Here is a 25879-nt window from a genome sequence, read left to right on the forward strand (position 1 = left end):
GTGTAAACACCAAACTCATTTTTGTTTGTGACTTTGTATCCTGCTACTTTGCTGAACTCATTATAATAAGTTCTAACATTTTCTTGTGGGGCTCCTTTTTTGTGGCATGTTCAGGCTTTTCTGCATACAAGATCATGTCATCTGCACATAGTTTTATTTCTTCCTTTGAGTTTGAGTGTTTTTTTATGTCTCTTTCTTAATTTCATAACTGCTCTGGCTGGTGCTTCCAGTATTATATTGCATAGAAGTTGTGAAAGTGACCTCTTTGCTTTTTTTGTCTCTGAACTTAAACGAAAAGCTTTCCATTTTTCATCATTGAATTTGATATTCTTTGGTTTTTCCATATATGCTCTTATTATGTTGAGGGAGTTCCTTCTATTGATAGTTTTTTTTAATCATAAAAGGGTGTTGAATTTTGTTAAATTATTTACTGAGCAATTAAGATGATCATATTTTTTCCCTCATTTTGTTAATGTAGTTTATTACTTTGAACAGTTTTCATATTTGAATCACCTTTGCTTTCCAGGAATAAACTGCAACTGGTCAAGATATATAATCCTCTTAATATGCTGTTGAATTGGGTTTGGTTATTAATATGCTACTGAATTTGTTTGGTTTTTACATCAACATTCAAAAGAGATAATTCGTTTATAGTTTTCTTGTAGCGTCTTTGACTTCGGTATTGGGGTAATACCAGCCTCATAGAATGGGTTGGGAAATGTTCTCTTATCTTCAATTTTTTGGAAAAGTTTGAAAAGAAGTAATATTTGTTCCTTTCTAAAAGTTTGCTAAAATTCACCAGTGAAACTGTCAGGTCCAGAGCTTTCCTTTGTTGAGAGTATTTAAATTACTGATTCAATCTCTTTACTAGTTATAGGTTTATTCACATTTTTTTTTATGTGAGTTGGTCTCAGTAGATTTTGTGTGTCTAGGACTTGGTTCGTCTAGCTTATCCAGTTTGTTGGCATATAGATGTCTATAGTATTCTCTGTCCTTTTTATTTATTAGAATTAGTACTAATGCTCCTACTCTCATTTCTGGTTTTAGTAATTTAAGTCTTCTTTTTTTCTTAGGCCATGTAGCAAAAGATTTGCCAATTTTGTTGATCTTTTTTTGAAGAACCAACTTTTGGTTTCATTGATTTTTCTCTAGTGTTTTCTATTCTCTATTTTGTTTATCTCTGCTGTAATCTTTATTATTTCCTTCCTCCTGCTAGTTCTGGGTTTAATTTGTCCCTTAAGTTGTATAATTAGGTTGTTACTTTTCAGCTTCAGGATTTCTTTTTGGTTTCTTTTTAGGTTTTTAATCTCTTTACTGATGTTTCTGTTTTGATCGGCCATCATTTTCTTGATGTTCTCCACATCTTCCTTTAGTTCTTTGGGCATCTTTAAAATGGCTGTTTTAAAGTCTTTGTCTAGTAGATATGCTATGAGGTCCTTTTCATGGCCAGTTTCTGTTGAATTATGTTTTTCCTTTGAATGGGTCATCTTTTACCATTTCTTTGTGTGCTTTGTGACTTTTTTGGTTGAAAACCAAATATTCTAATCTAATAATATGGTAACTCCGGAAATTCTCCCCTTTTCCCAGGGTGTACTGTTTTTTGTTATTGGGGGCTTTTGTTTGTTTGTAGGCCATCTCTGTACCAGTGATCAGCTTGTGGTGTATATTTACTGTCTTCTCAGGTCTTTTCTGAACCTGTGCTTTTCCCTGGGGTATATGCAGTCACTTTCTTATTTCCCTTGTATATGTAATAGGTTTTGAATGTTCTAATCTAATATTTGGCTCTCTAAAGAAGAAAAAGAAAAAAAATGAACTGGGGATTGGAATGGAAGCTCTTTAAATCCACTGGAAGTTAGTGGGTGCAACAATAGTGACTACTCTCTTCTTTGTCTCTAACTCTGTGATCAGAATTAGCAATCAGTGATCAGAGCACAAATCCCTGATGTTTGGAGGACGGGGTCCTTTTTACCCAGCCTGGATCTCACAAATCCCATGTAAGCTGCTCTGGGAACAAATACAAAGCTGCCTGCTACAGGGCTAGGGGTGAGATATGGGTTGTGCTGTTGTGCTGATGGCTGAAACTCACCAAAATTAACCTCATTTTACCCTCAAGCCTTCCCCTGGAAGTAGTCAGCCTTCAGTGGACTTCAGTTTTCTAAAATAGTTACATGACACAGATTCTACCAGTGTGATTGTTGTCTAGGTGGGGAGACAGGTTCCTGGTGCTTCCTAGCCGTAGTCTTCAGAGTAGTGGTTTTTAACAGTATGAAGTCCTATAAAATAATGTTGAGTTTAGGGTTTGGTACTTGTTTTTCTAGGCTACAGTAGGCAGGAAGGAACATCACCATTGTAGCGCAACACGGGTGGAGGGAGAGGTCTCAGTGATTGTTACAAAAAACCTATCCTGTGAGAATATCTGGTGTCTGCAGGCAGCATCTCAGTGGTGGGAGATAGCACTGCTTCAGTGGCTGAGAAACAAGGAAGTCTTCCAGCACAAATTTTGCTACAGGCTAACTACCTAGCTATGTTAAAGTTTATTTGTAAAATGAAGGGGTCAAAATAAATTACCTTTAAGGCAAGTTCAATATCATCTGTTACCTTAAAGTGTAACACCTTAAGCTTTGGATTTCAGTTCAGAATTTCCATTCATATTTAATAGGTTTGTTTGCATTATGTCTGAAAGCAGGAACTATTTTATTTACTGGGGAATTTGCTTACCATCTTTACTTATTTAAGTATCTGTAAGAATCTCATTCTTTCGGGATCCCTGGGTGACGCAGCGGTTTGGCGCCTGCCTTTGGCCCAGGGCGCGATCCTGGAGACCTGGGATCGAATCCCACGTCGGGCTCCCGGTACATGGAGCCTGCTTCTCCCTCTGCCTATGTCTCTGCCTCTCTCTCTCTCCCTCTATATGACTATCATAAATAAATTAAAAAAAAAAAAAAAAGAATCTCATTCTTTCTAGGTAGTCAGAAAGAAGAACATAAACCACTGATGTTCGCATTTTAGATTCATAGAAAGAAGCCTTTGCCGTGGAAGTATGCTCAGGGTTTGCACACTAGACAAAATATTGTAATTATTTACTTTTTTTTTTTTTTTTACCAGTTATTTCATGTAACTTGTTCTTACTGTTTAGAGTACAGGTTTGTTTAGACTGTAGTGTTGTTTAAAGTTTGATTTGGAATAAATTTGGGTAATTTAAAAATATTAACATCTTTTTCTTATTGGCATTCACCTTTTACTTTTTTTTCTCTATTCTGTTATTTGAATAATGATTTTATTATTACAAAAGTATCTGATTTAATTGTAGAAAATCCAGAAAAAAATAAGCAAAGAGAAAAGGGAAAAAATTATAATCCCACCATTTGGAGAATAACCAATATAAACATTTTGGTAAATATCTTTTTTTTTTTCAGAAACATTTTTTACCTACTACTTTGTAACTTGTTTTCCCTTACTATATGATGTTATCTTTAAACGTTCTCCTATGAGAACATTTCAAAAAGTTGCATAATATCCTGCTCATGAATGTACCACAAATTACCTAAGTCATCTTGAGTAGACATTTAGGATTTGTGTGGACTATGTGTGTATATGCATGTTGCCATTGAATGTATGATGAATATCCTGGGACTTATGTTTTTGCATGTATCCATAATTCCTTGGAATAACTTCCTAGAACTCTGTAATCTAGAGACAACAACAAGATGAACATTTATTGAGTGTTTACCATGTGCCAAGCACCAAGCAAAGCACTTCATATGGAAAATCTAATGTAATTCAGTCCTCCAACAATCATCTGACACGGGTTTAGCATTATTGCAATTTTACAGACAGGAAATGGAAGGCAGAGAGCTTTGTTCTTCTGATCCGGGTCACAGAGATGGTATGTGGAAGCATAGCGTATCCGGACTCTAGGGCTCATGATCCTAGTCCAGCTTGCTCCAACATGACAATGCTGCTTTACACACCCTTACCACTTATTTTTATACTCCTAAAAAGTCATCTTTGTGTTCTTCTTCCGTTTTTTTCTAGCGGTGTCTTCCTCTGCCGATACCATATGCTCTGGCTTGGATTTCATCCACACCGTGTGTGTATTTTGCCCTTGTGTACACCACAGCTTCCTCAGAACATCCGAGGCCTTCCCACTTTTCTCCTTGAGACTTTCCGTTTCCTTCACTTCCCACTTCTTGTTCACCCATCTGCTCAAGAAAGACTGGGCGTCTTTCCTGTCTTCTCGTTGCTATATTTAGCCTATTCCTGCTGCCTGCAGTTGGTGTCGGTTCTCTTGCCTGCTTCGCTTGCTCTCTAAGGGCACCCCTTGGAGCTAAGCAGAACTCCGTGCTGGTGCTCTTCCTGCCCCACTTTTCTCCCAAACCAGGGACTCTGGGGTTTTAATTAGTCCACTAATTGCAGCACTGCTGCAGCCTGTTGTAATCATCCCAAGCACGGTGCATGTTAGGGTCAGTGGCCACAGCAGTGTGCATGTCAGACTGCAACCCCTTAAAACATAATTATCTGAAGTAAAAATGTAATAGAGATGAAGGGGAAGAGAAGGGAGCTTTTCTTTTCTTTTTTTTTTTTTTTTTTTTTTTTTTTTTTTTTTTTTTTTTTTTTTTTTTTTATTTAAATTTTTTATTTTATTTTATTTATGATAGGCACACTGACCCTCAGCTCCTGCTATTCTCCATGCTGTGGCTCAATTCAATGGCTGGGTTCTTTGCCCAGGTCCCCCACTTCTGACTCTACTCTTTGTTTCCTGGGCCCCTGCCTCCTAAAACACCTTTATTCATCATTTCTTCTGAACCAATTCCCCCCTACTTCTTTAGACCCACCAAATTGCTGCCTTTTCTAGAAAATCTGCTTTTCTTTCCACCTCTTGAATTGGAAGTCATCTGCTCCCCATAGAATTGTGAAGCCTCATCTTTCATATCTTCTACAGAACTCTTCTCACTCCTCTATTAACTACCTTTAAACTTGGAGAGATCTGAATCCAAGTCTCATTCATTATTGTATTCCCCACAAGGTCTAAGAGGACACACGAATATATTGCTGAATATATTAGAATAAGTGAATAATAAACTATAAAAGCTTGTTCTGTTAACTAAGAAATAACAGGAAGACATTGAATCATATTAGAAAATTGATATATAAATTCCACATGTTATCATCCAACTTATACAGCTGAAATGTATAATATTTGAGTAGAAGTGTAATGATACTTCAGCTATTTGGGGGTGAAGGGTGTAGAAGAAGCACTACTTTCTAAAAGGCAAATTTTTTAAAAAGTCTCCAGATACAGTTGAAACAGTAAAAATGGAACACAGCCAATCATACCTCAGTGTTTTCGAAGGAAAACAGGTTATTAAGTAATTTGGGGTTAGGGCCCAACATTCTAATTTGTGCATCTCTCTTAAAGGAAACTGAGGTGTGAGGTTATTCATTGGAAGGGCCTTAATAATTAAACCTAGAAAGAATGTGTACCCAGGGAAGAAATAGGAAAGTGGACCACGTGACTTGGATCCTCAAATAGCTGCCTAAACCTTGGCATACACTTCCAGAAAATGTAGCTTACAGTAGAGGAGACAATGTTCCGTGCAGAAAATAATGAGAGAATCTACCTCATAGTTTTGTTGTGAGGATTAATTGAGTTAATGCATGCAAAGCTCAGTGGCTGGCATATTGTAATTGCTATAAAGGGTTAGATGCTAGCTGTGTTTCTCTTCAGGTGGAGTCACCCTCATTCTCTGGTCCTTCCCTACACGGCTGCCAAGTACAGTAGGTGACGTGTTGCACACACAGTAGTCTGCATGTGGCAGACTTCATAAACCTCCATCAGTTTCTTGCCTTTAGCCCTAATTAGTCTTTCTGTGCTAAGCCACATAAAGTTTTGAAACTATGAACCAGTGTTTTCCAGCAGTAAATCATAAAACCCTGTAGTTAAATTCCATTTCACTGTCTTGACCTGATTATACATGAAGTTTTTAAAAGAATAATTGCCTTTATTGAGTAACTGCTCAGTGCCAGATGCTCTACCTGTATTCTCATTTCATTCTCTCACCAATTCAGCCAGTGGAGGTGAGGGGAAAAAGAAATTAAAGAACTTATCCAATGTTACACGGCTAGTAACTGGCAGAACCATGATTTGAACCTAGATGTGTCTATACCGGAATTCCAACCTCATCCTCCACACTACCTCCTGTAATGGAAGGCAGAACGTAGATGCCAGAGTAAATATCATAAAGATTTCTCTGCAGTGTTTTATTTACACATAAAAATTACACTAACTGCTTGTTTCCATAAAACTTCACGGCAATTAGCCAAGCATTTGTTTTTGATTACAGAGGACCAGTTTACTGAAAACAAATGACTAAAGCTGTCAGTGTTTAAAGCATGTTGGGGGGTTAGGGGGGGAATGGGGAATGAAGCATGAGAAGCTAAGATAGAAATGTAAAGTTGGTTCCCACAACTTTAGAAACTCAATTCTTGGCTCTTATTTTATCTGTAATTATATAATAGAATGAAAAATAAGTGACAAGCCACCCTTTGCCTCCAAGTAATTCCATTTCTATTTATAAAGTCTGAGAAAGTTGAAGGGTTTAGGAATGTTTTAAGATTAAGCAAACTCTAGAGGGGTAATACACTGGATTTCAAATTTCCAAGTGGAAGAGGTTCTTGGGCTCCTCCACCTGTTTCAACCAGAATGTTCCTCTTATCTCATTTGGTGGGCCTTCCTTTGAAAAAAACTTTTAAAGGAATGAAAGTCATCATTTTCTACAGTATAGATTCCATTTGTACTGAGGTTTACTTGGGATTAAGGCAAGAAAACACTCTTCATTTGCTGCCAGAGCTATAAGCACAGCTACTGACTTGGAAAACACCGTCCTTACGCTCGTGGACCCTCATCCAGCAAGTGCCGCGAGCTGCCATGTTCTCAGGGCTTCCCTGTGGACACCACTCTCACCACGGTTTTAGTATTCATATGTTCCTGCTAGCACAGTAAAATGTTTGATAGAAACACCCCATTTGAGCTGCAGACTTCCTTCAGCTGTCCAACACCTCACTGCCGGCAGACCAGGCCTCCCTTCTCAAAGGGGTCTTCTCTCAAGTTCTTCTTCCCTCTCAGCTTTTAAAAAGAAAACAAACTAAACAAAATAAATCCATTTAGATAGGAGTGACTACCGAAGATTAAAGCTCCCAAGGGTTTTTCTATTTTAAAAGAAACGATTGCTAAATCCAAACTAAACTAATATATAAGATAAATGGGATGTTTTTAAGCCAGGAGGCAGTGCATTCCTAGTGCCCTTTGTCTACTCTGGGCTTCCAGCACCCCACTTGGTAGCCACATGTAAGGAGAAACTTGGGCTTCTGCCAGCCTCTGGCCCCTGTACAGTTTTGAGCTCATCCAGCTGGGGTTGTGTCTGTCTAGCACTGAAAAAGTGACTTGTTCAATAGAGGTGACAGGAGACAGGGACCAGGATTTCCCAAAGAATTACTCTTATTTCATTATAGGACTTGCATGTGCTCTATCTCATACACTAATTTATATAACACTCCTATTCCAGCTACAAGATTATAAACTCCTTGGAAGCAAAGTGTCTGTATTAGATGTTCTCCAAAGAGTGCTGAATTGAGCCCCAAATCGGGTGAGGATTACTTAGGGTTACATGACTTGTTAATGGCGGGACTAGAAATAGAACTCAGATTTCCTCGTGCCATATACCAATATACCAGTCTAGAGTTCTGTCCATTGTAGCACTATTTCAGTTATCCATTGCTGCATAACACACTAATCCGAAATTCCACTCCCTAAAACAGTAGCACTGCTGTTTCTCATGGGATTACAGTCAGGCATTTGGTTGGGCTGTTCTGCCTCATGTGATGTTGACTGAGTCGCCCACTTAGCTTGCTTCAGATGAATTGGGCTAAAAGGTCCTGGTAAATTTCATTTACATGTCTAGAACCTCAGTGCTTCTCTCATGGCCTTTCTCTACATATTTTTTCTCCTCTTTCAGTATTCTAGCCTGAACTTCTTTACAAGTTGGTACCTCTTTTCCTCTAGCAGATGATAAGCAGAAGTAAGCAGAAGTTGGCCAGCCTCTTAACACTAGCCTAGAACTGGCACAGTGTGACTTTTACTACATTCTCTGGGTCAGGGCAAGTCACCAGGCCAGCCCAGATTCAAGGGGAGGAGAAACAGATACTACTACTACCTCTTGATGAGAGGAAGAGCATATACATAAAGGGAGGGAAGGAATTGACGGTGGCCGTCTTAGAGATGAACCATAACCATAGTCAACCAGCAGATGTAGCCTTCTCTCCATACTTTCTAGCACCCTGATAGATTAGGAAAAACTTAAGCCTTTGCAGAAACAAAGGAGAAAAGAGAGAAGAAAGATGCCCTGAAACACTCCATCCCTTTCCATCTCAAAGTCCAGCCAAAGAGTTAGGAAGGTGGCACCTGCCTACCCACCTACCCCTCTGATCCTTCCTTGGCTGAGTCTTCTGGTCATTATTTGAGCACCAGAGTAGAAGCTGCTGCACTTTGTGCTGTATGTAAAGCACAATTAGTGCTTATATATCCTACAGTGGGCATTTTACGATAATTTGGTTTCAGAGCTACTGCTAGTTCTAAAATTTGGTTTCCTGTGTCAGGCTTTTAAATGCATATTTCTAAGGGCTCATTCTCTATGCAGTAGTTAAAAACAATGCCTTTCAGTGTTGCATTGTGTTTTGCTAAAACATAATACACCTACAAGTAACCTTTTCAACTGTTTATTTCCATCTATAAGTCAAATTATACTCAATCGCTAAGAAAAAAGCATATCTCATTAAGTTTCTTCTGCTTTCTTTTCAACAACACAGATTTTTATGTGAAAGAACAAGCACCTAAGACTGGAAAATCAATTTTCTAGCTTCTTGCACCTCTGGCAACATCCTTTCTTTGTATTCTAACGAACTTGGTTTAAAATTCCTATAGAATGAGGATTATAGGCATACTTCATCTTATTACACTTTTCAGATACTGCATTTCTTACAAATCGAAGGTTTGTGGCAATCTTGAATCAAGCACGCCTATCTAATGGCACCATCTTTCCAACAGCATTTGGTCAGTTTACATCTCTGGGTCGCATTTTGGTAATTCTCACCATATTTCATTCAAACTCATTCATTACTAATGTATTTGTTTGGTAATCTGTGATAAGTGATCTTTGATGTTACTATTCTAAGTGTCTGGGGGTGCCACCAACTGCACCCATTTAAGACAGTAAACTTAATAAATGTGTATTCTGACTGACTAACCATCTCCCCACCTGTCTCCCCCTCCTTGGGCTCCCTATTCCCTGAGACACAATATTGAAATTAGGCCAATTAATAACCCTACAGTGACTTCCAGGTGTTCATATGAAAGGAAGAGTCACACATCTCTCACTTTAAATCAAAAGCTAGAAATCATTAAGCTTAGTGAGGGAGTGGTGTTGAAAGCTGAGATAGGCTGAAAGCTAGCCCTCTGGTGCCACACAGTCAGCCAAGTTGTGGATGCAAAGGGAAAGTTTTTGAAGGAAATTAAAAGTGCTGCCTAAGTGAACATATGAATGATAAGAGAAACAGCCTTATTGCTGATATGGAGTGGTCTGGATAGAACAAACCAGTCACAACATTCCCTTAAGCCCAGGTCTAATCCAGAGCAGGGTCCTGACTCATTTCAATTCTGTGAAGGCTGAGAGGTGAGGAAGCTGCAGAGGAAAAGTCTGAAGCCAGCAGAGGTGGGTTCACGAGGTTTAAGGGAAGAAGCCGTCTCCGTAACATCAAAGTGCAAGGTGAGCAGCAAGTGATCCAGAAGATCAAGCTAAGATAATTCATGAAGGTGGCTGCGCTAAACAGTAGATTTTCATTGTAGATGACACAGCCACCTCTGGAAAAGATGCCATGTAGGACTTTCATAGCTACAGAGAAGGAGTCAGTGCCTGGCTTCAGAGCTTCGGGGAGCAAACTGACTCTCATTAGGGGCTAATGCAGTTGGTAACTATAAGTTGAGGCCATTGCTCATGGACCATTCTGAAAATCCTGGGGCCCCTAAGAACTGTGCCAAATCTCTGCCTTTCCTCATTAAATGGAACAACAAAGCCTGAATGACAGCACATCTATTTATAACATGGTGTACTGAATATTTTAAGCCCACCCCCGAGACCACCTGCTCAGAAAAAAGAAAAATTCCTTCGAAAATATTACTGTTCATTGACAATGCACCTGGTCACCTGAGAGCTCTGATGGAGGTGGACAATAAGATTAACGTTGTTTTCTTGCCTACTAATACAACATCCATTCTGCAGTCCATGGATCAAGGAGCAATTTTGACTTTTAAGTCTTATTATTTAAGAAATACATTTCATAAGGCTCTAGCTGCCATTGATAGTGATTCTTCTGGTGGATCTAGGCAAAGTAAATTGGAAACCTGGAAAGGAGGCACCTTTTGGATGCCATAAAAACATTAATGAAGCATAGGAAGAGGTAAAAATATCAAAATTAACAGGAGGTTGGAAAAAGCTGATTCTAACACTCATGGATAACTTTGAGAGGTTCAAGACTTCAGTGGAGGATGTAACTGCAGATGTGGTGGAAATTCAAGAGAACTAGAATTAGAAATGGAACCTGTAGCTGTGACTAAATTACTGCAATCTCTTGATCAAACTAACGGATGAGGAGTTGCTTCTTATGGGTGAGCAAAGAAAGTGGTTTCTTGAGATAGAATCTTCTCCTGGTGCAGATGCTATGAAGACTGTTGAAATGACAATGAAGGATTTAGATTATCAAATAAACTTAGTTGATAAAGCAGCAGCAGGGTTTGAGAGGATTGACTCCAATTTTGAAAGAAGTTCTCCTGTGAGTAAAATGCTATCAAACAGCATCACATGCTACACAGAAGTTGCTCATGAAAGGAAGAGTCCATCAATATGGCAAACATCATTGTTATCTTATTTTAAGAAATTGCCACAGTCACCCCAGGTGTCAGCAACCACCACTGTGATCCATTAGCATCCATTAACATGGAGACCAGAGTCCTTACCAGCAGAAAGCTCAGATGATGGTTAGCATTTTTAGCAATAAAGTATTTTTTTTACAGTTTCTATTTTTAAGTAATCTCTATATCCAACATGGGGCTTGAACTTAAAACCCTGAAATCAAGAGTCTTATGTTCTATTGGCTAAGCCAGCCAGGTGCCCCATAATAAAATGTTTTTAAATTAAGGTATATACATTGTTGTTTCAGACATAATGCTAATGCACCCTTAAATGACTATAGTATGATATAAACATATCTTTTTTTTTACATTTATAAACACAACTTTTATATGCACTGGGAAACCAAAAAATTCATTTCACTCACTTTATTGTGATACTGTTTATTGCAGTGCTCTGGAACCAAACCCATAAGCTCTCTAGGGTATCCCTGTATTCTCTTGCTCTGAAAAAAATTCTCTTAATCTTCCAAATTTCCTTGGGAAATTTTTTTGCATGTAAGTTTTTTCCTTAAAAAAATGACTTTGTTGTTGCTGTTATAGTTAGATTGTCTTTTACCATTTAGATAATTATTCAACCCAGAGTATTTTTTCCTAGAAACAATCACATAAATAAAATTCTCTAGTGTCATATCAAAAGAGGAAATGTAAGAGCAGCTGTTTATGGGCTGTAGGGGCAAAGCTTTTCCAAGTGCTTTGGGAAATCTTACATTTTAGGAGATTATCATTGTCTCTGGTTCCCTAAATGTGCATGAGGAAATGTAATGTTCTTGTACCCATCTGCCTGAAATTGCATTTATTCTCCAGTTTGTATGGCCCAGTTATTGAAGATATTGCATGGCCTTTTTTTTATACAGGGTTGTATGGGTAAGCATTTACACATAGCACAAAGCTTGTATTCATTAGAAAAAGTCCAGATTTTTTTAAAAATTCCACTTTACTCTTCTCTTATTTTGCTGGTGGTGACAGTGGTGGGTTTGCTCTTAATTTATTTGCTATTTTCTTTTGTTTGTCTACAACTGAAAAGACATTGTGCCTCTTTGAAATTGTCCAAATCGTTTGGAGAACTTCGGGGATTTTATTTAAATTTTTTAAAGTTTCCATATGGGGCACCTAGATGGCTCAGTCAGTTAAGCATCTGATTCTTGGTTTCAGCTCAGATCATAATCTCATTGGTGGTGGGATTGAGTCCCACATCAGGCTCCACGCTCAGTGGCGAGTCTGCTTGAAAATTCTCTCCTGCTGCCCCTTCCCCCACTCAAATGCATGTTCTCTATCTCTTTCTCTCTCTAAAATCAATTACTCTTTAAAAATAAATAAATAAAATTTCTGTATTTTTATCCCTTTCATTTCAGGAGGAAGAATTAGAAGCCCAGATTTCCTTCCTTCAGGGACAGTTGAATGACCTGGATGCCATGTGCAAATACTGTGCAAAGGTGATGGACACTCATCTTGGTGAGTGAGTTACTTTGGCCCTAGAAGTAATGATAGTCATAACAACAGTATCCGGTTGGCTCTGTGTTAAACTTTTCACATGCATTATCTCACTAATCCTCACAGCAGCACTGTGGTAGAGGTGGTGTTACTATCCACATTGTACAAATGAGGAAACTGAAGCTCAGAAAGATTAATTAAATATCCCAAGATTATATCACTAGTAAAGAGAGTAGAAACTTAAAATCAAGCAGTTTAACCATAGATTTCAATTCTTTTTTTTTATTATTTTTTTAACAATTTATTTTTGTTTATTTATGATAGACATAGAGAGAGAGAGAGAGAGAGAGGCAGAGACACAGGCAGAGGGAGAAGCAGGCCGCATGCAAGGAGCCCAACGCGGGACTCAATCCCGGGACTCCAGGATCACGCCCTGGGCCAAAGGCAGGCGCAAAACCACTGAGCCACCCAGGAATCCCCCTAGATTTCAATTCTTAACTGCTATACTCCCCTCTATAAATATTTGTCTACCTCAAACCAAAATGAAATGTTGCACTTTCAAGGGTCCCTGAGTGGTGCAGTTGGTTAAGCATCCGGCTCTTGGTTTCAGCTAAGGTTGTGATCTCAGGGCCATGAGATCAAGCCCAGAATCAGTATCTTTGCTCAGCATGGAGTCTGCTTGAGATTCTCTCTCCCTCTCCCTCTGTCCCTCCCCACCACACACACTCTCTCTTTCTCTCAAAAAAATAAATAAATCTAAAACAAAATAAAACAAAACAAAAGAAACGTTGAGCTTTCGAGATCAAATAGCTCTACTGTTGTGCCAACCTGTCTGTAATTACCTATGTGATCATTATTTTGACAGTGCTTTATTTTTTAAAAATACGTGTGTTTAACCACCAACCTAAAATGCATGTCAGGACTACATGACCTTTTTTACTTCTGACTGCTTATGTTCTCAGAAATGTCCTAGTTTGAAGTTCTGTTTGCATGTGAGTCATACATATGTCACATTAGAAAGTCATCAGGCATTACTCTCTACATTTGTGAAAGTCCTGTATTTTGTATTAAAAATGGTCTCTCCTGGATCATGTATGTTTTGCTTTAGCAACTCTGTACTGATTGCAGAACTTTATAATGCAGACTGTTACACTTTTTCAGTTCTCTTATGGGCATTCTTTCTTTATCCATCCTTCAGTATCTAGTATCTGTAGTTCAGGAACTAATTAGGAGAATAAAACATAATCTGTAATGGAAATGGCCAGTATTCTGCTCTATGAGTATGGACAAATGGCAATACCAAGTATTACAGGAAATCAGGATGCATCCCACTTCTGAGGGAAAACCAAAGAGAATCCACCAAAGCCCCTACCCCTGGCAGGGGTCCTAAGAGTAGCCCATTTCTGGGACCTTCACTGGACTCTACCTTGGACTCCACTAATCTCTAAGCCGTTAGACCATGAGTCCACTGCATGTGGTCAGAACAGCTGTCATTTAAGTGTAGCCTGAACCATACTGGCCTCTAGCAAGGAGCAAATATCCTCTTATGGTTGGAGAGGTGCTTGACCTCGGTGGCTGCTTGTCTACCAGTGTCTTCTAGGCAGCTGGCTGGGCTCTGTTCTAGCCTCAGCCTTATTTCTCTTCTCCTGACCACTCCTTCAGAGAAAAGAACTCAAGAGGCAGAAATAACAGAAGAAATCCCAGCAGGTGATCAAAAGGGTAGTGTCTCTTATCAGCAAGAAATGTTACCCTTGTCACATCTGATTCACCCTGTCACAGTGGTTTATTTATATGCTTCATTATGATAATTTTTAAAAATTCATATAGAACTAAGTTCTCATGACTCTCATAGCATCCCACTTTAAAATTTACCAAAAAGAAGTGATGAATAGAGATAGTTTATTTATTTATTTATTTATTTAAGATTTTATTTATTTATTCATGAAAGACACAGAGGCAGAGACATAGGCAGAGGGAGAAGCAGGCTCCCCACAAGGAGCCCGATGCTGGACTCGATCCCGGACCCCGGGATCATGCCCTGAGCCAAAAGCAGATGCTCAACTGCTGAGCCACCCTGGCCATCCCAGAGAGATAGTTTATATATAAATTGTATATATTATGTAACTAATTTTAGTTAAATATAATTTTAATTTTAAAGCAAGTGTGTGGGCGGGTATATATGTGTATGTTTGCTTTCCTGGCTGTGTGGGTGACCTTTGTATTGCTTGATTTGGTTTTCCACCAAAGTAGGAGAACAAAGAAGTGACTGAGAGAAAGATTTACTGGAACTCTAGAAAATCCTGTTAGGAAATTTCTAAGTTGTTTGGTCCACATAGCAGCTTTTAAAGCAGCTTTACTTAAGCCTCAGAATTTTCAAAGAGCTTTTGCTCTGATTTTGGTCTCTCAGTCAGCACTGTAAGAGTATTTTCTCATTGCATGGGAGGGGGAATCACTTTAATTAAAGAAAAGCCCATACCAGATGTGAATTTTCAACAAGCCACAAAACTAAATTTGTTTTTGTGTGTACGTTTCACTTTCAGCCAGAATCCCTGCATAGAGCTGTCAACTTCTTTTCTCCATATAAATAGCAGGACTGCCTTTTTAAAGCAGAGTTGAAGGATGCTACAAGGAATCCCTGGCCCCAGGGCCCACAGATGCATTTCATTTCACCTGCCTATTATAATATTAGTTTATTAAAGGGTATTCCTGTGTCGTAGGCAGTTTTGATTCCAAGGAAAAATTAGAGTAAGACACAAAGACTAATTCAGGTAAAGCCCTTGATTTACTTTTTGGCTTCCTGTACTTCCTTTAAAAATGACTTTGGTACCCTAGTATTTTTCCATATGATGTTTTCTATTTTTCCTGATTATTAAGGCAACAAAATTGGAACAACTGAAAAAACCATTAGTAAATGACTAATTATAACTGTGTAATGCAATCTTAATACTAGATATTAAAATCTTTTTTATCGGGATCCCTGGGTGGCGCAGCGGTTTGGCGCCTGCCTTTGGCCCAGGGCGCGATCCTGGAGACCCGGGATCGAATCCCACGTCAGGCTCCCGGTGCATGGAGCCTGCTTCTCCCTCTGCCTGTGTCTCTGCCTCTCTCTCTCTCTCTGTGACTATCCTAAATAAATAAATAAAATATTAAAAAAATAATAAAATAAAATATTTTTTATCAACATAAGGAAATATTCATGCTATATTATTAAAGGAAAAGATAGGTAGCACAGTAGTATATATTTGATGTGAAAATACTTATTAACAGTGATGGCCTGGATGAAAAGAAGATTATAGAGGGACTCTCCAGGGGACCTAATTTTTTATGTTTAGAAAATGCAGGAAAGTCACTGAAAGTCTGTAGATGGCTGAAGCGCCTAGGAGGTCATCTTTAAACTGTAGGCAAGAGTCAGTTGTAAGAGTATCTGGAGTAGTGTCAGGAAAGGCAGCCTTGTGTGGCACCAGGCAGACACAGAATGAGATCAGACTCTGTCACTTTTTGGCTCAGCCTGCTTATGATCATGTCTTCATATATACAGTGGAGCCACAATCATCTACTTGCCAATTTGTTGCCGAGACTAATGTTTTTAAAGCCCAACAGAGGGCATGGCCCAAAGTTGGGTTTTCAACACAAATTCTCTCCTCTGTCCCCATAACTCCTAACTGTCCCTTTTCAGAGAAGATCCTGAGACACTCATCAAACCCATGAGCAAAGTGCTGGGTATTGATAGGTCTGGGCCCCTACAACTAGTTAGTGGGAGAAGTGGGACCAATACCAAATTTCCCAGCACTTAACTAAATATTCCTTTATCAGATGATGCAGAAAGATACAGGAATTTGGGATATGCCAGTCCTCAGAGGGAGGTGCATGAGCTCTTTGATCAAGAATAGCTTTAGCAGAACAGAATGATACAGACTCTCCTTGACATGAGCACTGCTGGGGCCTCCAATATGCCCTGGGCTACCAATGGCAGCTGTGAGAACAGCATCAGAAACTTACTCTCGGAATTAATTCTCTGGATCCTCTCCTCGTGTTAATTGTTTTCACTAAGTACCTTTCATTTCAAGACAATTCTGTATCACCCTACATTTTCATCAGACAAGAAGTAATATTTTAAAATGTCAAGTACAGCTCAAAGCTATTTTTATAACTGATAGAACAAGTACAGAGAAAAACCTCTCAGTTAAAAATTATATAAAGGCATCTTTTCAAATGGTCCTTTAATTATAGAGCTAATAACATCAACAAGTTAATCGATTCTTTCCTTACGGTCCTGGAACCCAAAACTAAAGGAACGTTTGTTTTATCAAAATTCTAATTTTATTACTTCCACATAATTGAACTACTTGAATTCAAAGACTGAGAGACAGGAATTGAAAATACATGTTTTATTAAACCTAACTTTCCTGTCAACTTCAGAAGACTTGTTTTACGTATTCATTTTTCTGTTGCTATAGTTACTCCTCTTCCTGTCATCCTGACAGTTGAGTTAAAAGCCATTGCCAGTATTAACCTCTGTGGCTGAGCTCAGGCTATTTTTAGACTTGCCGTATCTTACACATAATTGCACGTGGGTGAGCAGCCCACACTTCTCTGATCTCTCAGCAGCTGGGCTGAGCTGCCAGCTGTTTACAAGGACTACAAGCTGCTCACCCTGCTGGCCCTGAAGCCCACACCTGCCTGCTCCCAGGAGAGGTATTTCCAGTCCTCTGTTTGGTATTTAGACAGTGGTTTCCAGCAACTCGCCCCTTCAGGAGTGGTTTGTGCAAACAATGGCAGGATTAAACGCAGGGCATTAAGGGCAGTTAGGTTTCCCAGAGTGCTGTAGCTCATAGGATCTTAGAATGTTGAACATGTGGAAGCTCTCAAAGCCAACTCAGCAGTCCTTCACAGATGAGGAGACCAAGGTCCAGGGAGGATGAGAGAGACACACAGCTAGCTTGTGACACAGCACCATGCATCCAGACCCATTCCAGTCCCTGGTTCTCTTTCTGATGCTTCTACTAGGGCCACACTTGAGTCAGTAGTGGGATGTCAGATCCTCTGCTATTTTTTTGCACACGTTGTTACTGATTTTACACTTGTCATAATATTTATGTAAGACTTAGCTGTAAGAGGAGGCCAGTTTTGAAAATCAGCTTATTTGCTTCTGTAAGAACTTTATAAATCTAATTTTCTCGTGTTTATGAAAACAACTTTTAGTGGGTGTCTTTGGAAATGTTCAATAAGGCAGTTAACTAATGGCATTTGAAATACAAGGAAGGTAAATGTGATCACCAGACAGCTTCCTCTCTGTCAGTCACACTGTGATAAAAGTTTTCATAATTACTTTAAGAATTTTAAATACTGCATTTAATTGAGAGTATCATAGTCCTCTGTAGAAGGAAAAGATACTTTCCCTTGAGAATCATAAAATGCCGATTTCTGATTCAGTAGGTATGCTATGGGGCTTCAGGTTCTGTATTTCTAGTAGAGCATGGTGTTACTGGCCCTTGACAGTCTTCAAGCAGCAGAGAGCAAAAGAACTTAACATTATGTGGGCAGAATTAAATGAATATATTCAAAATCCTATTAATGTATTCCTAACTCTACTCTTCAGGCACATGTGCAGCTAAACTGTGGGCAGACAGCACATACCTCTCCTGGTATTTTTATGTAGCCTTCAATCATCTGAAATTCAGTTCTTTTTTCAGCCTCTTTGAACTTGTTCTATTCTAGTTGTAGAATGCTCTTCCTGCCCCCACCCCAGTTTTATTATCAAAAGACTTGGAACAATTGGTTAACATCTCCGTTGTACCAACCCTATGCCTGTTTAGAAAAACTCAGCTAACTCTATACTCTCTTATCCTTTCCCAGGTGAAGCTACCAAAGCTCTGAACCCATGGCTTCAGTATAGACTGTCAATCTTTCATCATTTTGCTTTCCACTTTCTGGCTGTCTCCCATTTTCCCACATGCTCTTCCACGTAGGAGGAACCCACACTGAATATTTCTCCCTCTCTTTCTGTTTTTAAATACAATGTCCAAATCTTCCATCTTTCTTAAACTGTCTGACTGCATAGCCTGTTCTCAGCTCTCCATACCAGGCTGCCTCTCCATATCTTCTAATCCACAGGTCCTCTCCAGCTAATGACCTGATAGACAAAATACTTGTCTGCCTCATCTTGTGGAAACAAGCTTGCTGCCAATTGCTTGAAAGCTCCAGGATTTTGTGGCCACTACAAGTGTCTCATGTTAAGCATAGAGCTTGTGTGTAGGGGAGGGTGAAACCCAAGTTAAGAAGGCTAATGTTGAGGGATCCCTGGGTGGCGCAGTGGTTTAGCGCCTGCCTTTGGCCCAGGGCGTGATCCTGGAGATCCGGGATCGAATCCCACGTCACGCTCCCGGTGCATGGAGCCTGCTTCTCCCTCTGCCTGTGTCTCTGCCTCTCTCTCTCTCTCTCTCTCTCTCTCTCTGTGTGTGTGTGTGTGACTATCATAAAAAAAAAAAAAAAATCTTTAAGAAGGCTAATGTTGGGATGCCTGGCTGGCCCAGTGGTTAAGCATCTGTCTGCCTTTGGCTCAGGTTGTGATCCTGGAGTCCCAGGATCAAGTCCCATATCGGGCTCTCTGCATGGAACCTGCTTCTCCCTCAGCCTGTGTTTCTGCCTCTGTCTCTCTCTGTGTGTGTCTCTCATGAATAAATAAATAAAATCTTAAAAAAACAAGGAAGGCTAATGTTTGCTGCCTTGGGCTAAATTTAAATACTGATACTGTGGTAAATACTTTCACTAGATCATCCTATCAGCAAAACTTTTATTGCCTAAAATTGACAAAAAATTATATCCACCTTAAAACCAGTTCACGGGATCTTATTTGACTAACTGATGTGATTTTAGGACAGTCTTATTCAAACTGCCCTTCTATGTCATTGCTTCCAAATGAGAAGATCTGATGGCAGCACCCTAGGATATTTCCTTTTAATAAGTCTCTACCAATGTTTCTCCTTCTATTTTTAGAAGTACATCTTCTGGCAAAGGCATCTAACCATTACTGGAGCTTAGAGACTTTTTAAGTTTAAAAATATATAAAGTCTTTTTTCTGGTTGACCCTCAGCCATATGATGAACATGATAGATTTTGCTGTGAGGAGTCATGCTTCCATGATGCTCCCTAGCTGGCAAAGTGGTGAATCCTGAGAATCAGATGCTAAATGGTAGAGATGAGCAAAGATTTCTAATTCTGCTAATCACTCTAAGTTTACTTAAGAGAATTATTTATTGACAACAAAAACTAATATTAAGTGCAATACACGTATCTGCTTAGTCTTACCCTTGGATTTTCCAAACTAAATATTCTTTTCTCAGTGCTGAGTTTAGAGTTTTCAGTCATTCTGACAGCTAGATGCAAAACAGGACCCCTGATTATATTTTCTATGTGATCTGCTTTTGCTTTTGAAAGAAAATATTGAGCATAAAGTGCCTGATTCAGTACTTGGCTCTTAATAAATCATCAGTGAAACTTATTTCCCTTCATCTGCCCCTACCACTTCTTGATCTGAGATCTGATTGATCATGTTAATATCCCTTAATTCTTCACCTGAGAAAAAGCTCACCTACATCTGTTCCTAAGGACATAAAAATCATCCCTATTGCTGGTGGGAAAACCCTGTGTTGTTCATTCAACTGGTATTTACTAAGTACCTGCTCTCTGATGTAAAAACAGGTTCTAGGAGACATAGTTTGGGATGAAGTGGAGGATTGGTATTGTAAAATTGAGCTCATTGCATATGGAAGATGTGAGTAAAATTTCAAAGTGGAGAGAGAGAGAATGTGCCAAGGAAAATATACCTCATTGGAAATACCTAAAGTGACACATAGTGTCACATGAAACCAAGGTCCTCCCGGAGTGATCTCAGAAACATTGGCAGGGACCAGTGGAGTTCTAGAGTAATAGGGATATAATGAACAGAGTACCACATTTGGATCCAAAAGACCTTGAGTCCATCATTTGCCCATAAAACTGTGAAGCTTCAGAAGACTTTAATCTTTTTATTTTTAAAAATTTTATTTATCTATATGGAAAAAAGAGAGAGCATAGAGGGGAGGGAGAGGGAGAGGGGAGGGGAAAGGGTCTTAAGCAGATTCCATGCTAAGCATGGAGCCAGACGCAGGGCTCAGTCCCATGACTCTAAGATCATGACCTGAGCTGAAACCAAGAGTTGGATGCTTAACTGAGCCACCCAGGCATCCCCCCACTTTTAAGATTTTATTTATTTATTTAAAAGAGAAAGAGAAAGCTTTAATCTTTGAGCCTCATATATAATACAGTGCAAGAGTAAAAGATGAAGCAGAAGAGAATTCAACAACTGAATACTTTGAGAGGGAAGACTGTTAATAGGAAGCCAATGCTTGAACATGGTTTTAAGGCAGACTTTGAAGAAAAGAAGGGTGTGTTATTGTAAGGAGGCAAGGAGGGTCTTATTGTAAGGAGGCGAGGAGGATCTTCTGGAAGGAGAATCACATTTGCAAAGACACACAAATGTACATGATCTGTTAATGAATTTGGCACCTACAGTCTCTTCTAAACCTGCTTTCTCCCAAGATCTGGCCAGCAATGGCACACACACTCTGTGAGCAGAAACTCCTTTGTCAACAGTGTAGCCAAAGCCAGTAGTGACAAGTTACAGGTCTGCCCCTCTTCCTTGACTCATGGCCACCTCTTCAGCTAGTACGACTTTGATCACACATGTGACCCTAGGTCAACCCTACATGTGACCCCTCCATTTTGTAACAGCCTGCATATTTTTTCTTTTGAGGCTGGGTCAGTCCCTTATAAGATTATCTGAGGTCAAAGTAACTAAATGTCTATCAGAGACAAGAACCTCGAAAAGCAGAATCTACCTATCTGGATCTTTGAGGTACTAGAAAAGGGAAAAAAAAAACAAAAACAAAAACCATACTAACCAATAATAGTATTAGTGAGCAGTTTGTTAGAAGTAGACCACTTTGATCATCTCGTCTAATCTTTCCAGCAAGTCTCAAGATAGGCATTGCCCCCATTACTGTTGAGTTTATTGATATACAGATCTCTGTCCAAGATCATCAAAGTTCAAGCTGTTTGATGCTAGTCCCAGTGCTCTGGAAAGTTCTGATAGAAATGATAGAGCAGTCTGTTTTACATGTAGGTTGTGCCAGCTGACCTCAGGTCAGTTCCACCACTAAATAAAGGGCACTGGCATTAGAAAGCAATCAAGTCTGTAGCAAGACCCTGGCCTGTGCCTCTCTGGCTTCTTGTCTCTCTCTGGCCCCTCCATCAGTGCTGCGTATGTAAGTTCTGAGGAGCTCAGAAGTCCAGATGACCTGGGATATTGTCTTAGCTCTACCACTTTCCCATCATAAGACTTCAGATGATGGACCAGGGATTGCTGAGCTTGGCTCCCTTTTCTGTAATTGGATGATGGTCCTCATCAAGAATGGTCGTTGGGATAGTCAGATGAGATAATGTAGCCATGTCAAAATAAAAGGGTTACCAAGTCCTTGGAGCACCTAGGTGGCTCAGCCGATTAAGTGTCTGCCTTCAGCTCAGGTCATGGTCCCAGGGTTCTGGGATGGAGCCCTTCATTGGGCTCCCTGCTCAGTGGGGGAGTCTGCTTCTCCCTCTGCCTCTGCTGCTCCCACTGTTTGTGCATTCTCTCTCCCTCTCTCTCTCTCTCCCCCGTCTCAAATAAATAAATAAATTCTTAGAAAGGGAGGGGGGACCAAGTCCTGAGCTTCTACAGTGGGTGAGATACTGTGCTAATTTATTTATTCTTCATCGTAATCCTTTGAGGAAGGTTCTGATATTACCCTCAGGCACAAGGAAGCTGAATTCCACCACCTCCACTAAAGATAGATGCTAGTTCTCATTTTATCTCCTTTCTGCTACCCTTCTTAATGAATATGGGCTGGTGTTACCTTTTGTACCAACCATTCAAATAAAACACTTTTATTCCAGCTTTGAAGAAAAACCATTTTTAAGAAATTGTAAAAAGTAGTCTGTGTGCCGTTTCCATTACTTTTAGAGTCAGAGATCTATTTTTGTGGCATTGACACACCTCTTTAGAAGTGGAGTCACCATGCAACTGTTATGTTGATGAGATTTTAGTTGATGAGATTTTTGTATAATTTCCACAGAAGTAGTTCTGTGAGATTTCCCCCTTTAGTTTCAGTGCTGAAACATTTATAATCTATAAAACTTAAGTAGAAGATTATAAAGAACGTAATCTTCCTTCTACAGAGAAACAAAAAGAGCCTTTATCTCATAACTTATTCTGCCTCTTGCTATAAGAAAAAATGTGCATTACATTAGAAATTTAAACATTTCATATCTCTGCGTTCAGTATTTTAAGGCATAAAAATTCATTACGTTTTTCTGTTTTTACATGCAGGTGCAACTTCAAGCAGTAGATTTATTATTGAGAAGTTGTATATTCGTAGAATGTTCATAAATGCCACCTTAAATCAATATTAGGCAAAGGATTTACATGGCCAGTACTTTATTAGTAAAATCAAAATTCTCGTATTCAAAACATTTAACAGCCTTCAAAAGTACCCTTTTGTTTTATTTTTTCCCTTTTCAAAACTTTCATTATTTATTTTTAATTTAAGTTCAATTAACATGTATTATTATTAGTTTCAGATTTGGATTTCTATACGCTGGATTTCCTAATTTTTTTTAAGATTTTATTTATTCATGAGAGAGAGAGAGGCAGAGACACAGGCAGAGGGAGAAGTAGGCTTCATGCATGGAGCCTGATGTGGGACTCGATCCAGGGCCTCCAGGATCGTGCCCTGGGCTGAAGGCGACGCTAAACCACTGGGCCACCCGGGCTACCCTGGATTTCCTAAATTGAGTCTAATCAGCTTAGTTGATTATAACAGATTTATCCTTAAGATTAAATGAACATCCTCTCTCTCTCTCTCTCTCTCTCTCTCTCTCTCTCTCTCTCTCTTTCTGTGTGTGTGTGTGTGTGTGTGTGTGTATGGGTTTTCAGGGTAGAAGGTCCTGGTTTCCATTAGATTGTATAAAAAAGTGATCTTTGATCTTCTCTGAAAAGTAAGGCTGAAGAATTCTCAGTAAGGGTCTCCTTCCGAGGATACTAAGGCTCTGGGCTCTTCTCCCTCCCTGGTACCCTTGGCCAGTCACATTGCATAGCAGGCCGGAGCCAGCCTGGAATGTAAAATTGAACTCTGCATGCAGGAGAGGAGATTGGTAGGACTGTCTCAGTCCCCTTTCGTTAGAGAAACTGGATGGTTTGTATCCTGTGTAACAGTGAACCAGTTTGGCTAGTGTACTGGGTCGCATAGTGATCCCCACTTCACTTTCTTCCTCCATTCCCCCATTCATGTCCATCTGGAACTTGTGAATGTGACCTTATTTGCAAATAGGGTCTTTGCAGATATATTCAAGTTGGGACAAGGTGATACTTAGTTAATCCAGTGACTGGTGCCCATATTAAAAAAAGGAAATTTGGACACAAACCTAAGCCCAAAAAGCAGTAGAATAAACAAATCAGGAAGTTTTGTGGGTTTTTTCTTTTAAATAAGCCTGGAGGTAGGCAGTCCAAGCAAGCATAGCAGCTCCATGATGTGTCCAATGCCCCCAGCTCCCTCTGGTTTACTGCCCAAAGTCCTTAAGCTGTGATCCTCATCCACATGCTTATAAGATGACTTATGGAGCTCCTGCTAGCATTTCAAGTACCAGAGGTGGAAGTGTAAAGGTCCAAAAGGCACAAACTGAGTCAGACTCCGTGAGGAGCTTCCCAGAAGCTCCATCCAGGGATGTTTCTTACACCTCGTTGGCCAGAGCTATGTCACATGACTAACCTTGGCTGTGAGGGTAAATGCACATGGTATTACCCTGAATGAGATCTGGGACATGTTGAGGAAGGAATGGAAGGTGGAACTAGGGTGGCCCACCAGCAGCTCTGCTACCTCAAGACCCAGGAGACAGTACAGTAGTGAGCATCCAGGCTTGTTGGTTGTTCATGCTCTTATCCAGCAAGAGTGTATGGGGGAAAGTGCCTTTAGATCTTGGAGCATTATTCCTTAGGCCTGTAATGAAAGACAAGAGGCTTCTCTTGTTCTGGCTTACCATTACAGCCATCTTCCACCTTCAGTGCAACCACCACTCAAGCATTACGGGTTTGTGGTATCCAAGAGAGGACACTTCGGTGACTTGCTTCCTGGGATTTTCAGGCAACGTGGCCAATACTATTTTATATCATCTCGAGTAGACACTGATACTTATGTAGTGAGATAATGAATCATATATTTAAACTCAGGTACACAGAAGTCTCACTCTAAAGTTCCATTCCCACCAATGGCAGTCCAAGGCTTAAACTTGCCAATTGGTCCTAAATTTGGTCTCTTACAAGTAACCATCTCATCTGAACAAATGCCCACAGAGTTTCTCTACTTTGTCTCTTCTCCCTGCCAGGATGGTGTCTGGGTGCTGGGATGGCTCATATTTCCTGGGTATTTGAGGAAGGGTTGCTGAGTGCCCTCTGGGTCTTTGTTGGCCTCTAAGGAGAGCTCTATTCCTGCATAGTTATCAGCTTCTGTCACCACTGGAGTCACTGACTGACTGCCTTGTTAGCTTGTAGCCCATGACCCTAAAGGCCTTTGATCTTTGTTGCTGTTGACTGTGGGCCCCATATTACACTGGAGGCAGCAGCCAGGCAATTTGGCCAAATCTTTGGCTTCAGGATATGTTCCACAGCAAACTGTCAAAGGGGTGGGCAGGAAGTGTAGATAGAGTCATGGCAGCAGGATACAGCACATTTGGTTTGTGCATGTTTCCTCTTTTCCTTGCCCCCATCCTGGTTTGTTGGGCATGGCCTCCAGTGGCCTCCTCTCCATTAGCTCCTTGGACTCAAGAAGCTCCCCATGCTTCTTCCAGATGTCCCAAGTGTTCCTGCATCCATTAGGTGAGCTTTCCTTCAGGGTCCAGGAGTTATTCCCCTGCTGTCCCCATTTACATAGCAGAGGCTGGGAAATCTGGCCCACCTTGCAGCTCAGTGGGGCAGAACTCACCCCCCCCCCCCACCAAACTCCCCAGCTACTACGTGCCATGCTGCCCCAGGCAGCCCGAGACCCTCAGACATCTGCCTTAAAAACCCTAGCAGTCATAAAAACAAAAGCCCCCTTTGCAATCCTCTAAAAGACCTATATAACTGGTTTTTGTCAGTTCCCTGCAGTTGGTTGTCGTTTATGTCTTGTTGAGTGGATTCTGTGTTGTTTTTTTGTTGAGAGAGAACAAATTGTTACAGGCTTTTAAGGAAACCAAAAACATTCACTCTCTAATTATATCTATTATTCCATTCCCATTCATCTTGCTTTCTTGTTTTGAAGCGGGCCTTTATATTAGCCAGAAACTAGTCACGTTTTCTGAATAAATAAAAGCTGC

The 25879-nt window shown here is 40.0% G+C and overlaps 1 protein-coding gene across 8 annotated transcripts in view; it reads left to right on the forward strand.

The window, feature by feature from the left end:
• TBC1D5 (TBC1 domain family member 5) overlaps positions 1–25879 on the forward strand; it is a 542853-nt gene that overhangs the window by 504142 nt on the left and 12832 nt on the right. For all 8 annotated transcript variants that reach the window (XM_038570747.1, XM_038570749.1, XM_038570748.1 and 5 more), the window contains one exon: positions 12376–12475. In XM_038570747.1, the coding sequence (XP_038426675.1) occupies positions 12376–12475 (100 nt within the window). The remainder of the gene's footprint in view (positions 1–12375; positions 12476–25879) is intronic.

The sequence above is a fragment of the Canis lupus genome, chromosome 23 (assembly GCF_011100685.1).
Source record: "Canis lupus familiaris isolate Mischka breed German Shepherd chromosome 23, alternate assembly UU_Cfam_GSD_1.0, whole genome shotgun sequence".
NCBI classification, from domain to species: Eukaryota; Metazoa; Chordata; class Mammalia; order Carnivora; family Canidae; genus Canis; species Canis lupus.